At 41.7% G+C, this 16,642-nt stretch overlaps 1 protein-coding gene across 1 annotated transcript in view; it reads right to left on the bottom strand.

Annotated features, from left to right (window-relative positions):
• LOC135548868 (transmembrane protein 132E-like) overlaps nucleotides 1-16,642 on the bottom strand; it is a 360,411-nt gene that overhangs the window by 23,344 nt on the left and 320,425 nt on the right. The window contains exons 5-7 of the mRNA XM_064978919.1: nucleotides 13,755-13,898; nucleotides 6,604-6,809; nucleotides 3,970-4,249 (exon numbers count right to left, since the gene is read on the bottom strand). Coding sequence (XP_064834991.1) covers nucleotides 3,970-4,249; nucleotides 6,604-6,809; nucleotides 13,755-13,898 — 630 coding nt within the window. The remainder of the gene's footprint in view (nucleotides 1-3,969; nucleotides 4,250-6,603; nucleotides 6,810-13,754; nucleotides 13,899-16,642) is intronic.

Raw genomic sequence — 16,642 nt, 5'->3', positions numbered from 1 at the left:
TTTTTACATGAACTGGAGATAATTAATTGGAGATAATACTAGTACTGAAAACAATAGAATACTAAGAAATATCGGGGCCTGGTTTTAATAGCTGATTTTGAAAAGGCTTTTGATAAAGTAAGATTGGAGTTTATATATAAATGCATAGAATATTTCAATTTTGGGGAATCTCTTATAAAATGGGTTAAATTTATGTATAGTAACCCTCGGTGTAAAATAGTAAATAATGGCTACATCTCAGAAATGTTTTAAACTCTCTATAGGAGTAAAACAAGGTTGTCCACTATTGGCATATCTATTTATTATTGCCATCGAAATGTTAGCTGTTAAGATTAGATCAAACAATAATATTAAGGGATTAGAAATCTGTGGCTTAAAAACAAAGGTGTCATTGTACGCTGATGATTCATGTTTTCTTTTAAAACCACAATTAGAGTCTCCCCACAGCCTCATAGAGGATCTAGATACTTTTGCTCTTCTCTCTGGATTAAAACCAAATTATGATAAGTGTACTATATTACGTATTGGATCACTAAAATATGCTAATTTTACATTACCATGTAGTTTACCAATAAACTGGTCTGACGGAGATGTGGACATGCTCGGTATACAAATCCCAAAAGAAAGAAAATGATCTCACTCCAATACATTTTTATAGAAATGTAACAAATTTGCAAAAATAGATAAGATCTTGCGACCATGGAAAGGAAAATACCTGTCTATTTGTGGGAAAATCACCCTGATTAACTCCTTAGTCATATCACAGTTTACCTATTTGCCTATGGTTTTGCCTACATCTGGTGACCTGCTTTTTAAATTATATGAACATAAAATATTCATTTTTATTTGGAAAGGCAAGCCAGATAAAATTAAATCATTATTTATATAACGAATATGAATTCGGAGGGCAGAAATTATTAAATATTAAAGCATTAGACCTCTCACTAAAGGCATCAGTCATACAAAAGGTATACTTAAATCCAAACTGCTTCTCGAGTAAATTGGTACGACTGTCTCATCCTATGTTCAAGAAGGGCACACCATTTCCCTTTATTTAGATTACACCGGCCCACTTAAATAATCTCCAAAATATCTTTATTTTTTAAACAAGCCTTAGAAAGTTGGTTGCAATTTCAGTTTAATCCACCTGAAAAGACAAAACAAATAATACAACAAATATTGATGTTAAATTCAAATATACTAATTGATTAAAAAAAACTATTTTTCTAAGAAATGTTTAAAAAATGTATAATTTTTGTGAATGATGTCATAAATAGGACTGGTGGAGTTATGTCACACATGCAGCTAATACAGACATAGAAATGTCTGCTCTACTCAAAATTGCAACCAATTAATTGCAGCATTACCAAAAAAATGGAAGAGGCAAGTAGAAGGGGAAAAAGTAAGGAACTTGTATATCGGCCCTGTATTAAAGATATGGTTAAAGAAATGGTTAAAGAAAAGTGTGATAAATAAAAACATATACCAATTTAATTTAAGGACCAAAAAACTGACAGCTGTGCCATATAAATTGCAAAATAGTTGGGAAGAGATTTTCGATGTACCCATTCCATATGGCACATGGTTTATGAATTGACACTCAAAACAACCCCGGATGCAAAACTTCAAATTTTTCAATTTAAATTACTATACAAAATTCTTGCAACTAATAGAATGTTATACTTCCAGAGGCAGTTTGGAACTCAGGAGTGAGTGTTTCAACCGAGGATAGACCATTTTTACGCGCTACGCACTTCAGTACTTGGCGGTCCTGTTCTGTGAGCTTGTGTGGCCTACCACGTCGCGACTGAGCCGTTGTTGCTCCTAGACATTTCCACTTCCCAGTAACCACACTTACAATTGACTGGGGCAGCTCTTGCAGGGCAGAAATTTGACGAACTGACTTGTTGGAAAGGTGGCATCCGATGACGGTGTCCTGTTGAAAGTCACTTAGATTTTCAGTAAGACAATTCTACTGGCAATGTTTGTCTATGGAGATTGCATGGCAGTGTGCTCAATTTTATACCCTTCAGCAATGGGTGTTGCTGAAATAGCCAATCCACTCATTTGAAGGGTTGTCCACATACTTGTGTATATATAGTGTATATCGACTAATTGTGTGATTAAGTAATGTCTCTCACAACTGTGTAAACAATACAAAATTGGACTCTTACACCCTTTGTAGTGCCGTACTTTTAGCCAAATAAATAATTAGCTTTCCAAAAAAGAGAGAAGGAAGAATGGTGGGGAAGGCCAAAGCATACATTTCACAAAAGTGCTGTTCCGACCTTTAATTCGGGGTTCACAGCAAACTTGTGAAACCTATTGTTATTCATAGATATCAAATTACTCAAACCCTCATATCTGACACCCCATGTGACCTAAAGACGTGGAACTTTGTATGTAGGTGTCTTTCCTCATATGTCCAAAGAAGACTACATTTGGTATGCAGGCCCATGGTACATCTCTTAGTTGGTTAAAAGATGGCTGATGGCTTTTATGTATCCATTTAAACCCTTTGTAAATCCACTCCACAATGGCCTATCAACTTGAAACGTTTTAGGGTCATCAAGGACATTACCATGATTAACCATGTTAAGTTTGGCATTGACATCTTACAAAAAGAAAAACTATTCTGCCCAACAAAGGCAAAACGTAGCAACTACGTATTTTTACTTCTTCTGGGAAAATCTGACTTAAAGGTTAATGGATTCTATTAAAATGTAACATGTTTCAAGTTAAACTGTCATTTGTTTGTATCCTGTGTAGTGAATGATTAGTTTAGGCTATGAAACTGTGTGTATGCTAATTTAGAAACCATGACCTAATCAGAGAAGAAATTGTATGGGATCAGAGAGCAGGGTCAGGCCCAGAACAGAAGATGGACGAAGTGGGATCTGGCTAAACAAAGAGAGGAGCATGGCCATTCCACAGGGGAGCCAGAGGGAAACTCATTGGGGTCATAACATGTATAGCTGGTGAGTTGACAACTACAAGGGGAGAGTATGAAATGGGTTGTGAACTTTCTAAATGGATGCACTCAGCTGACTGTATCCTTGGAATTAAACACTTGAAACTTCTCTTGAGCTTTTGGTCTCAATTCGTTATTGCAAAGAGGTTGCAATAGCATTTTCTTTTAAACAAAGTATTTTTCTGTCTAGACAGACAGCAATTTATGATTCTCCATGATATATTCTGATCAACTGGCTTGATCTTGTGTCAGGAAAATAAATACCACATTAATCAGATAATATACCTGGCCATTACAACAGATCACATGTTTTAGTTACTTTGTTTTGCCTTTGTAGGGCAATATTAACAATTCACGTTTGTTCTAGGCTACTCTTAATTTTCTAGGACAGACAGGTCCAGCAGTCCTTGTGCACCCTTAAATATGCTATAAACTTGAGATCTTTTGATTTCTCCCAGCCTTCTAAGCCATTGATCACTCAGGTTGGTAAAGCTGGTAACTGCACAGTGGGAGACTAGGCGGATGACCATATAGAGGACATTCATCTTTAAAAGGAAGGACGACTACAGACAGATCTCATTCATCATTTAATCCTCGTAGAGCATTCCATTACAAATACGAAATGGGTTTAAGTATTGAGGGAGAGTTATACTTTTCTCGCTTTCACATGTCCAGTTTGTCTAGGTCAGTGTGCATGAAGCAGAACATATCTTGTTTCACACTCTCCAAGCGCTTCTGCATATTACATCTGCACTTTGGTCAAGTGTGATCCAAGCACTCTACATCAGTGTCAAGTTACTATTAGCCTCTAGGGCTCTAGCCTATAATGCTTTTGAGTGCAAGAACATCAATTAAGGAAAAGAGACCATTGAAAAAGGCTATTTAATTTCTCAGACTTTGGAGACCTAGCCAATGTTCTATAGCTTCAGCACAGTGAATACAATTGAAAGAAGCTACTTCACTTTTCAAACTTTGGAGAACTAGCCAAGGTTCAATACCTTCAGTACAGTGGACCCCAGCTCCAGGCCCACCAGCACAGTGCGGTCCACCAGCTCAGCTATCCTGGGGTCGACCACTTTCAGCGAGTCTTGCACCAGGTCGGTCACATCCACCTGCCAGTCGGGCCCCAGCATGGTGATGACCTGGTCGGTGCCCTCGGTGGAGGTGGTGTGGAACTGGGTCAGGACCTTGACCAGGGTGCGCTGGTACTGCAGGGTGCAGCCCCGACTCACTCGCCGGTCGTCCTCGTCGTCATCCACGTCACTGTCTCTGGCGCTCCTGATTGAGCGAGGGGGGTGACAAATGGTCAATGATGTTAGTATCAATACCGTAACCATGGTTAATATCATTGCCGGTATCAGTTCCATTACCAGTGTCAATACCATTACCCATGTCAAAACCGTATCCAGTGTCAAAGTTTACAACGACAAATGTGAACCACGTAAAAATGTATTTGTTTTACTATTTACTAAACAGTTTCAGCAGTTTATCATAACCTTTAATGATGCATGTTTACTTAATATGTTTGTGGAAGATGCGGTAGTGTAGTTAAATCCTGCGTCCTGTTTCAGGAGATTGTTATTAATTGCTTCTTATCATTATATAATTAACATCATAGCACTTGATGTGATGAGAGACCCAACGCTAATCCATATGGGGGACATTTATTACAATGTCTGTTCCAATGTGCCCTTCGTGAGGGAAATATCCTACAACCTGGAAAAAACTCCAAAAACCACCAATCAAACAAGATTTGGACGTGTGCCTTCTATTCTTTCCTCAGCAGTCTGACATGCTGCCGTCATTCCCTAAATGCTAAAAAAAGCTCTCCTCTGTTTCCAAGGGTAATTCATCTTTGCTCTGACTTATCCTTTCAGATAACTTGAGAAGCAGGAGCGACAGCGAGCAGTCAGTGACTGACAAAGCATTTACCATCCATTGATTCCCGGAGTCCGCCTGAATATCAAGCAGGCCTGTCCTATGTTCACTAAAAGGCCTGTCAATACTCGAACATGTATCACGTCCCCTGGCAGGCTGACGCTAGACATTTTAAGGCTAAAATGTGCTGTTCGCCTGTGTTCCTCATCTTGTACAACAAAGCCGCAATGGCAGTGGAGAGACAGACAAGCGTTCAGTTAAGACTAGGTAAACACGAGAGAAAGCATGACTCTCTTCATTGAGTATCATGACACAGCTAGGTCAGAGAGAGTTTGCCAGGTTGAGGCTGTACATGGAAATACAATTTTTTCCTCTTTCGTGACCCATTACTGGATAACAAAGCCAGTCAGCAATGTGGGGGGGGGGGAACGAAAGAAAGAAAGAAAGAAAGAAAGAGAGAGAGAGAGAGACCATTCAATTATTGCAAATTAATATTGTAAAACAACTGCAAAAAAATTACATTTGGTGTAATGACATTTGGTGATACAATTCTGTCCACATTCAAAAATAACCATAAAAAGCCTTCTGCAGTTATGGTTTTTTCCTATTCCCTACAGTATGAATGCATAGCAGTTAATGTAGTTCATGGTTTAGAAAATGTGAAACCCTAGCGGCCTATTTCCCGCACACTGATTAAGACTAGGATTAAGAACCATTCTCGATCGAAAATCTCTATTGAAATAGGTTTTTCAGCTAGATTTCATCAGTGTCTAGGAAACCGGCCCTAAGAACATGCAGTGAATTTAGTGTCAGTCAGATGTAAAATTGGCTTAAAGTCCTGTTCTCAGTCAAACTTCATAGTTTAATTCAATTATTTAAGAGGGATAAGTGTGATTATTTGAAACCATGGGCTGGCTTCAACTCTAATAAAACATGTGTGCACAGGCAGTAGCTGTGCTAAGATGCCTAAGCAATGTTTAGGCATCTTAGCACAGCTACTGCCTGTGCACACATGTTTTATTAGAGTTGAAGCCAGCCCATGGTTTCAAATAATCACACTTAATCCCGTCCCTTGAACGACATTGTTGTGGAAAACTCAATCCAAAGATCTAGGCAGTGACTATTTACAGTGTAGTAGTACATCTTTAAACAAGCAGCTGCAAAGGAGATCTTTCTCTGATCAGTCTGGGAAGAACTCGGTTGCATGTCCCTCATATAGGGCGGCAGGTAGCCTAGTGGTTAGAGCATTGGGTCAGTAACCGAAAGGTTGCTAGATCCTCGAGCTGACAAGGTAAAAATCTGTCGTTCTGCCCCTAACCCACTGTTCCGAGGCCGTCACTGTAAATAAGAATTTGTTCTTAACTGACTTGCCTAGTTAAATAAAGGTTCAATAAAAATAAAATAATAAATATAGAAGGATAAAACAATTGATTGATAATACAATCATATTGGATACACACCGGTTTCTTTATACAAGCAACAGTCCCAGGACACAATGGCCTTGTGTTAGGGTGCAGACATAACAGGAGTCTATGAAATGCAGTTCATCCCATAAACCTTGAGAAGTTATAACAGCTCACCCTTCAAATTCCGCCACCGCAACATGTCACATGTGACTTACCATATACGATACATGACAGACGATCAAAACAAGAGTGTGGTAATCTCAAATGTAATTCAAAGTCAGTAAAAGAAACATCAGCTCGAAAACAGCAGTGCACTCCATGTTTAGTGTGTGGGCGAGTCCTTCCTACCTGCGGTCAGGAAGAATGGGTACCCTCCAGCCCTTGATGAAGCTCAGGTTGCTGTCGGACAGTTCCACTTGGAGGGGGAGTTTGGGCACCCACACGGTCAGCTCCAGGGGGGCACTGAGGTGCTCATAGCTGAAGATGACCCGGGCATTCATGGAGCCCCGTGTCTCTTTCCCGTTCACAAACACATAGTCACAATTCATGGACACCTGCGAAAGAGGTAATGAGTCAATAGTCATATGATAATGTATCTGCCATTGATATGGGTTATATAGTACAGTATGGATACAGGAGTGGCGTCAACCACCTACAGTGCATTCGGAAAGTATTCAGACCTTTTCGACATTTTGTAACGTTACAGCCTTATTCTAAAATTGCTAAATTATATATTTTTTCCTCATCACTCTACACACAATACCATATAATGACAAAGCGAAAACAGGTTTTTCATAATGTTTGCAAATGTATTACTAATAAAAACTGAAATACCTTATTTACATAAGTATTCAGACCCTTTGCTATGAGACTTGAAATTGAGCAGGTGCATCCTTTTTATATTGATAATCCTTGAGATGTTTCTACAACTTTATTGGAGTCCACCTGTGATAAATTCAATTGATTGGACATGATTTGGAAAGGCACCATCTGTGTCTACAAAGTCCCACAGTTGACAGGGCATGTCAGAGCAAAAACCAAACCATGAGGTCGAAGGAATTGTCCGTAAAGCTCTGGGACACGATTGAGTTGAGGCAAAGATCTGGAGAAGGGCAAAAAAAATGTCTGCAGCATTGAACATCCCCAAGAACACTGTGGCCTCCATCATTCTTAAATGGTTTTGGAACAATCAAGACTCTTCCTAGAGCTGGCCGCCCGGCCAAACTGAGCATACGGGGGAGAAGGGCCTTGGACAGGGAGGTGACCAAGAACCCGATGGTCACTCTGACAGAGCTCCAGAGTTCCTCTGTGGAGATGGGAGAACCTTCTAGAAGGACAACCATCTCTGCAGCACTCAGGCCTTTATGATAGAGTGGCCAAACGGACCTCAGACTGGGGTGAAGGTTCACCTTCTAACAGACAACAACAACCCTCAGCTCACAGCCAAGACAATGCACAAGTGGCTTCGGGACAAGTCTCTGAATGTCCTTGAGTGGCCTAGCCAGAACTTCAACCCAATCAAACATCTCTGGAGAGACCTAAAAACAACTGTGCAGCAACGCTCCCCATCCAACCTGACAAAGCTTGAGAGGATCTGCAAAGAAGAATGGGAGAAACTCCCCAAATACAGCTGTGCCAAGCTTGCAACGTCATACCCAAAAGACTGGAGGCTGTAATTGCTGCCAAAGGTGCTTCAACAAAGTACTGAGTAAAGGGTCTGAATACTTATGTAAATGTGATCTGTTTTTTATTTTTAATACATTTGTAAAAAATTCTAAAAACCAGCTGAAGGAAATAGGGAGTACACATATTCATTTTTTCCGCTTACAGAGTATGTGCAATGTGTACTATTTTTAGGTCGCAGTAATCCTCCCTTGTGAACGTTCCAATATTTTGCCACGAGGGGCTGTATTTTTGTAATTAGAAATATCTGCGAACACAGTATAAACAACACTACTTGAGGGTTTTCTCCAATCTAATTTGCGTCTCTTGTTGAGTGGAAGAATTGGCTCTTAAGTACAACCTACTCAAAGCCTTTAAAAATCATTCATGGGGTGCATGCCCTCCCCCCAACCCCACTCATTCCACCCACCACTATTTTCTGTGTTATGATCTACACACAATTATGTGGAGACACACTGCATAATATACTAACACAAGCTTTCAGGCAAAACAGATAATTCATAGAATATGAAAGCTTAATACACCAGGCAACCACAAAATTCTGTTTATTTATTTTTTATCCAGCAGTCATTTTGCCCAGAATTTCTCATAAATACCCATCCCTTAAATACTAAAATATTTACTGTAATAAATAGCAAGGTTTGCTTTTGCTTTTGGGATACCATCAATGATTTATCTGGCAGTCGGAGGCAGCTGACACTAATCAAAGGAGCTAATCTCTTACAAATGGAGGTTGGGATCGCCAGTCTTCTCAGTTCTGGGGATTCATCATATTGGGGGGACTGGGTAATAAAATACCCAGTTCATCCAGACAGGCCTCTCCACTCTGCAATCCATACAGGCCGGGTCGGAAGCCTTCAGCGAGAGTAAAGTATTTATCTTTCTTTCCCTTTTTCTGATCATTGGCGTATTCAGATCTACTATGAGACTTTGCCATCTTAAGATTATATTTGTCTGCCGGAGATCTAGGATGATGATTGGAATCAGCGTAATAGACTTTTGGCATACTGAATTATGACAATTAGGTTATTGCTTGCCAGAAGGGCCAAGCACAGACCTTTCAGGGGCAGGTGCTCTGCCACACACACATTTTAAGCAAGTTAGTACACAGTGCTTCACTCTTTTTCCTGATTGACATCAGAAAAAGAGTGTGGGCTATCAGCTGATCATTGATGTTGATGATTGATGCAAATATGCTAGTTACAGGTGTAGGATCTTAATTGGAGCCAGTTTGCTAAAATAATACATTTTTGTTAGGGCAAATCAACTCTGACATTTTAAAGTGGGAAATTACAAACTTAAGAAGCCTTTTTAAACCTTGAAAACACTACACAGAGTTTGCATTTCCTGCTCTGCACTAGAATTCTCAGTAAGAGTGATCAAAATAAGATACGACATCTGTAGCTTGCTCGATTTCTTTTACTGATTGTGATTAATCTTCAACGCTTGTATCAAATAATAACTTCATAATTGTCTAACTCGGGCCTCCCAAGTGGCCCAGCGGTCAAAGGCACTGCATCGGAGTGTTGAAGCGTCACTACAGTCTGGGGTTCGATCCCAGTCTGTGTCACAGCCAGCCGTGACCTGGAGTCCCATAGGGCGGTGCACAATTGGCCCAGCGTCAGGGTTTGGTCGGGGGGCTTTCCTTGGCTCATCGCGCTCCAGCGACTCCTTGTGGCGGGCAAGTTGACAAACAGTCGTCAGTTGAATTGTGTTTCCTCCGACACATCGGTGTGGCTGGCTTCCGGGTTCAACCGAGCGGGTGTTACGAAGCAGCGCAGGTTTGCGGGTCATATTTCGAAAGACGCATTACTCTATTTTCACCTCTCCTGAGCCCGTTGGAGTTGCAGCGATGAGACAAGTTTGGATTGCAATTGGATATCACGAATTGGGGAGAAAAAGGGGGTAAAATTACAACAACAATGAAAAACATAATAATTGTCTAACTCATGATATACGGCTGGCTGGCTCGTGGCTTGTGTAGATATTTTAGTATGGTGGTTAGCTGGAGTGTAGACGACCTGTGTTGCTGCTGCCCTGACACACATGTACAACAAAATGGAGTTGGATCGGAGGGTCATTGATGCAGTCGCTACTCTCTATGTCAACCAACCAGACTGAATATTGATGATGATGTAGGTTAAATCAAGCGTTATCAAGTGTTAATCAAATGTTATGATGCTGTGGCAGTACACACTCGACCGATGATCACATCTCTCAAGCTATATGCCTTTTTGGATACCGGGTAAGCGCAATCGTCATACAGGGCAGACTTGGAAAAAGGCGCAACTGGGTTCTGTACAGGGCAGAACAACAGGTGCAACCAACGGATGGGGTGGGGGGGTGGGTTCCGAACAACAATGAGAAACCTTTATACAAAAAAGTTTTTAGGGGAAAATTATACCACCACCCAAAAGGACACTTTGGAGACTGGGAGGGCAAAGGGGCATGTGTCTGCACTGTACAGAGCAAAGGACATACCTGCACCCCCACCCACAGACAGATAAGGTACAGTCATCCTCTGTACCAAAACCAACACAGTGCACCCTCCACACCTGTGACCTACCACTCTAGGCCTCCACCTCGCTATAATGCTAACACCAGCCTCCCTATCACTCACTTTGCTGATACACCCTCGCTAACTGCACTAACCCAAACTATCCCAGCTCCTGCAGGCAGCTAATAAACTTGTCTGGCTAATTGTGAGTCAAAAGCTGTTAACGACTACAGGCGTCAGAAGGCCAGCGGGGGTCCGTGAAAGTGCTCTAATGCACGGAGCTGCGAGCTGCTGTCGCTACACAGCCCTCTAATATTCCGTGACACCTTCCATGGTGCCAGCAGATTGCCTGGGTGGGTTCAGGGCAAAGAAAGACAGGGCGGGCACTGCCCACGATGGTGGCATCCAGTTTAAACCCACAAGCAGAGATGCAGGATCAAAAAGGATCACCACCCGCCTGCAGCACAGTACATCCACTTCGTTGAGGAAAACAGAAGGTTGGTGGGGTGACCTGCTTATTCTACTGACTAATGCGTATGGATCTAATGAGAAACAATGATCACCATTTAGTGATGCACATCCCATGCTGGCCAGCCTCTGCTCACACTGTTAACTTCAACATGTGCCTCCAAACAGGATTTAGGCCTGTAATGAGTTCCGTTTGATTGCATGAGCTGTTTCAATGTATAACAATAACTCATGCAGACTGTAGGCCTATCAATACCACCTGTTTAGTTCCTGGAGCTACAGTATATGGCAAAATAAAACATAACCTGGGCAGTGTTCATTAGGACACAAAATAAAAATGCTTTAGAATGTTTTGCAAAATTAAAACAAAAAAAGTGTTTCCTGGTGGTGGTATTCGACGAGTTCAAGTAGTCCTTCTCTGTTTCAGTTTGGTTATTTTTGTTTGGGGCCTAATGAACACACCCCAGTTGTGTTACCGTTGCCCTGTATTTACCATTATGAAAACATACTTGAAGGTACAGTAAGATAATCAATGATCAATTCTCTTTAATCGACAGAGGAGCACTTTGCGAACCACATCCCGTTTCATTGCTTTATCTATTCATACATGATTTCTGGGCCTGCAAGCTCCAATTGACCTCATTGTGAAGCTATCAACAATAATAAGACAACTTCTTCAGGACCTCTCATATACAATACCACAGCAGACAGCAAGGAGACAATACTGAAGACAGTATACCACTCAGGTGTACTTATCTCATTGTCTCACAAAGCCTTGCTTATATAAGCCTGGTCACTGGCTGAAGGTGAATGTGTCACAATGGTGTGAGAGTGCAGAATGGAGGAAACTGAGGACTTGGCTGGGCAAGGGTTGGATGACCACTGGCGTGGAAGAGGGTGCTCTGCCGCCACGCGCGCACACACACACACAGCCCTGGGAGAAAGGATCAGCTGGGGGAGTCATGTCGTCTCCCGCTTGCTGACAAATCCCCAGCCCTCGCCTCCACTCGCCCATCCTCCCCTTCCTGCCTTCTCCCCATACTGCCTCCCTTACTCGTGCACTCCTCCCACCCCAAACAACACAACATAAAACACCACAACAAACCCCAGTCTGAGCAGAGCACAGATGTATGGTTTAATAACAATCTTACTGTGCTCTCTCTCTCTCGCACACAAACACCATCCACTGTACATTCAAATGGGATTGGGTTATCTGCCAGCGCTGACATATATCGTGGCCTATTTATTTCAAAGGGGGAAGAAACAAACAAACAAAGAAATAAACGCCTCAGCAAAGAGAAATGAGCACCGCGTAACGTTTTCCAAAAGTCGGGTACAAAAACAGAATACAGGCAGGTTGGCGAATATCCAAAGCTTTAAAAAAAACACCCGCTTTGTTCAGAAGAAAATCTGATAAATGGATCTGACGTCTACACATATGCAATTCACAACCTATGTGCACATGGTGCGGCTTGGTTTATTTAACAAGACGTTCTATATACGCTTTACTTATAGACCACGCAGAGCCTATTGTTTTGAGTGTTCCACAGACTCACCAAGGCTACACAAACACAATAATAAAATATACGAGAATAGAGTCATCTGATTAGAATAGATCTGCATTAAGAGTGCGGTGTATGAATAATGGGAATAATGTGGCATCACGAAATGCAAGGCGAAGAGCACACAACCACAGAAACTAAGTGGGTTGTCTTTGTGAACCTTTCATTCGTATTCTGTGGAGTGTTGTATAGAACTGTCAGAACTCATGTACATCTCGGCGTGAAGGGCTCATCTTGCATTAGCTTCTAAAGTTCAATGGCAGGGGCAGTGAACCATAGTCCACTCAATAACACTGCGCTAATGCAGCTCGCCTTGAAACCATTCTAAACCTTATCACATACAGATTAATGGCAAAAAGTCATGCTTTTTATTCATGCTCTGGCATATAGATCCTAGTATTATCACACATATGAGTGTCAGAATAAGATCAGGGGCTGTCTGTATTCTGTCTGTGTTTTACAGCTGATGCTTTTTCCTCTATTTATTCCAAACGAATTTGCATTATAATTATGCACTCCCCTTTAAATAATCCCACATGATCATCTCAAATGAACAAAAATGCATAAATCCACAAAAAAACAATTGCCTATAATTTTTCTCTACATCACATGTATAATTTTCTCACATGTCCTGTAAGGTGTCGTAGTGCTGTCATCAAACGCGCTCAGAGAGAATCAACAAATAGCAACAACAACACTAGCAACGTCTCCTCACCTCCAGGTATCCTACTTGGCTAAGGTCAGGTCCCAAATGGCACCCTATTCCCTATTTAGTGCACTACTTCAGGGCCCATAGGGCTCTGGTCAAAAGTTGTGCACTATATAGGGCATACAGATCCATTTGGGACACAGCCTGGAAATGGATGGTAGGCCTGGCACCAGATAATGCAGCTAGAGTAAACTAAGGTCTGGAGAAACGGTGGCAACCAGACTAGGCATCCTTCAGAGCTATTACTGTGCTTTGTAGCCTATTGATTTTGGTGTACCAGTAAGACTATGAACATCCATTGATTCATCTGTGGGGGGTTCAAAAGCAACTGAGTCAAGAGCACATAATTATGGACAGAGGTTTTGATGTTCGCATGATGGTATATCAAAGTGTGCTGCAGGCCCATTAGGGTATGATGGGATTCCATTTGGTAGCAGATGCATTACCAAGACAATATCATTCTTCAAGGGATAGGGTTGAGAAATGCCGCTAACATTCCCAAAAGTCCAAGGTATTCCAAAATCACAGTTGGGAAAGTTACTGGAATTGTGCAACCTAAGAGGGAACTACTGTACCTTACCTTGACAATGTCTTCGTTAGAGGACTTGCACTCTACGAAGGATGATACATCAGTCACGACTCCACTCATTTCAATGGAGACCACTTTCACAGGAATGGCCACAGTTCGGCCAGTCAGTATCGCAGTGTTAATGATTTCAGTGTCCTGTAGAGTTGAAAGGAGAGAGGGAACAAACACGAAACAGTGTTAGATAGTGTTTATCGCACATTTATTTCACTGAATATTAACTTTTCAAAAAGGAAGTCCAACGAGTTCTGCTGGAAGCCATTCTCAGCGGTCGGCTTGGTTTGATTTGAAATGGGACACCCCTTTTTGATACATTTCATCACACGAGGTATGTATCTTCAAAAGATACACTGTAGAGGTGTCCTCAAATGTTCCAATGAACACTTTGAAAAGAAAATGAAGTGAGACAAGATAAAACATTTTTAGAGAATAATGAACATCAATCACTGTGAAGGACACAGTTTTATGTTTTCCCCTTCACGCTGCAACTGTACGTTAGGGAAAAAAGGCAAGACATTCGCATTGGCAATGTATGCAAAGTCATTTGAGTTGCGAAGTGAAACATTCATTCTTCATCAAGCGGATGGAAATATGAAAGAGAAGTGAAATGCCAAAGGAAATGATCTTTTCATAGCCCTGCAAAACATTATGTTGTCGTCAAAACCTGTCTGTCCTCATAATCTTGGTTACAGTTAGAGAATCTGCGTTATCATCTTATTTGCACTAAGGCAGCAAACAGTCGAGGGTCACTAATAGATGCCTGAAATCACAATGCTGGGGAATATACACTGAGTACACAAAATATTAAGAACACCTACTCTTTCCATGACATAGACTGACCAGGTGGATCCTTATTGAAGTCACTTGTTAAATCCACTTCAATCAGTGTAGATGAAGGGGACGAGACAGGTTAAAGAAGGAATGTAAACCTTGAGACATTTGAGACATGGATTGTGTATATGTGCCATTCAGAGGGTAAATGGGCAAGACAAAAAATGTAAGTGCCTTTGAACGGGGAATGGTAGTAGGTGCCAGGCGCACCGGTTTGTGTCAAGAATGGTCCAGCACCTAAAAGACATCCAGCCAACTTAACACAACTGTGGAAAACATTGGAGTCAATATGGGCCAGCATCCCTGTGGAACGCTTTCGACACCTTGTAGTGTCCATGCTCTGCTGAATTGAGGCTGTTCTGGGAAGGGGAACTCAATATTAGGAAGGTGTCCATAATGTTTAGTATATTCAGTGTAAACTGACTTGAGAACTGATTATAAACAGAGCCAAGACCATCAGCAGATGTACACTTATTTTATGACTCCAGTGATATAGAAACAGCCAATTAAAATGCACACTGAGTCTTCAATTGGATGACTTTGAATTCATTATTTTGGCGGAATGAATGTGAGCTGTGCGGGGGTAATGAGTTAGGCTCTAATTTGTGTCCCTCGTGACCCTCTAGAGAAAACACAAATCATGTAAATGTGCCTTTGATTTCAATCAAAACACTATATTTAAATATCTGTTTTGTATCATGCCTCAGAGGCAAAACAGTATTACTTAACGTTGGTGTAATAAAAAAAATGGCAGCATATAAAATGCTAGTTATGTTGCACGGTCAGGTCCTGCCCAAATCAAATTAGCTGGTGCAGTATTTGAACATTGATGCCATTCTACCTGCTGACACATTTATTCATAACACAATGTTTGCCAGACAATTATTCAGTGAGGAGAATGAGTAGCCTCCCAGTTTCTTGCTAAAGAACAGCCACTCAGACGTAGACAAATGAAGGGATGGAGAAAATAGATAACTATTTTTCCTCACAACAAACCGCAACCTTATAGTAACAAGACGCCCCGTCCTCCATCATGTTTCTCATTTTCATGTGTCACATGGTATTCTGCTGCATGTAAAACATGTAAATAGGGGCCTGAGTATTTGCGGTGGCGGGTAGCGGTAGCTGAAGTGTCCGGTGTGATGAGTTTATCATGAACACAGTAAGGGGAGAGCTATCAATAACATGCAGGAGGCCATTTCAAAGTCATGAAACATTTTATAGCCCGCGAAACACCAAGGTTAACGCATTTAGACACATGAAGAAAAGTGTCAGCTAGTGTACACACAAGACATGACTACTCCATATCAAATACACGGGACTGATCAGTTCAACTGAACTCTATCAGTTCAATACACGGAGGAAATGAAAAATGCATTATACTGCTACTGTAACATTGACTAGTATCGACTACTAGTTTAGCTTTGTTCATGTGACCATTGTTGTTTCATATTTATTCAATTAAAGAAGCAGGGTCCATTTGAAACCGAATGACAAGCAATGAGAGAGCGAATTAAGGTTGGCGGCCCTCAGTCGTTGAGTTTTGACGAAGCCGATTAGCAAGCGAAACTCATCAAAGCCTCTGCTGCTTACTGAGCCCTAGCTCCTACTCCTCATGTAAATGATCAAAATGCAACGTCAGATGTGCCAGATATGTGGTGTTCGTGTGTGTGTGTGTGTGTGTGTGTGTGTGTGTGTGTGTGTGTGTGTGTGTGTGTGTGTGTGTGTGTGTGTCATGCGACGTTTTGCCATAGGGGCCTCGGCAAAGACGCTGTCATGTTTTATTTATCATCTGTTCGCTACTGCGGCAGCATGGCGCAGTGGTGGAGCCAACAACACAGTACCCCCGCTATTCCCCTCCCTCCTCTCCTTTGCGCCCTCATCCCCCTCTCCTGCTCTCTCCACCTCCCCATCCCCGTTTATGAGAAGCCCCTGAGAGGGCTCTTTGGCGCGGGGTGCTAATTGCGCCGAGAATGTGGCAGCCAGGGGGACCTGGCTGGGGCCCTGACAGGACAAAAGTGATGGAGCCCGGCCTGATTTAACCACATTAT

The sequence above is a fragment of the Oncorhynchus masou genome, chromosome 11, assembly GCF_036934945.1.
Source record: "Oncorhynchus masou masou isolate Uvic2021 chromosome 11, UVic_Omas_1.1, whole genome shotgun sequence".
NCBI classification, from domain to species: Eukaryota; Metazoa; Chordata; class Actinopteri; order Salmoniformes; family Salmonidae; genus Oncorhynchus; species Oncorhynchus masou.
Note: the sequence above shows the minus strand (reverse complement) of the source record. Positions and strands in the feature narration are given on the sequence as shown.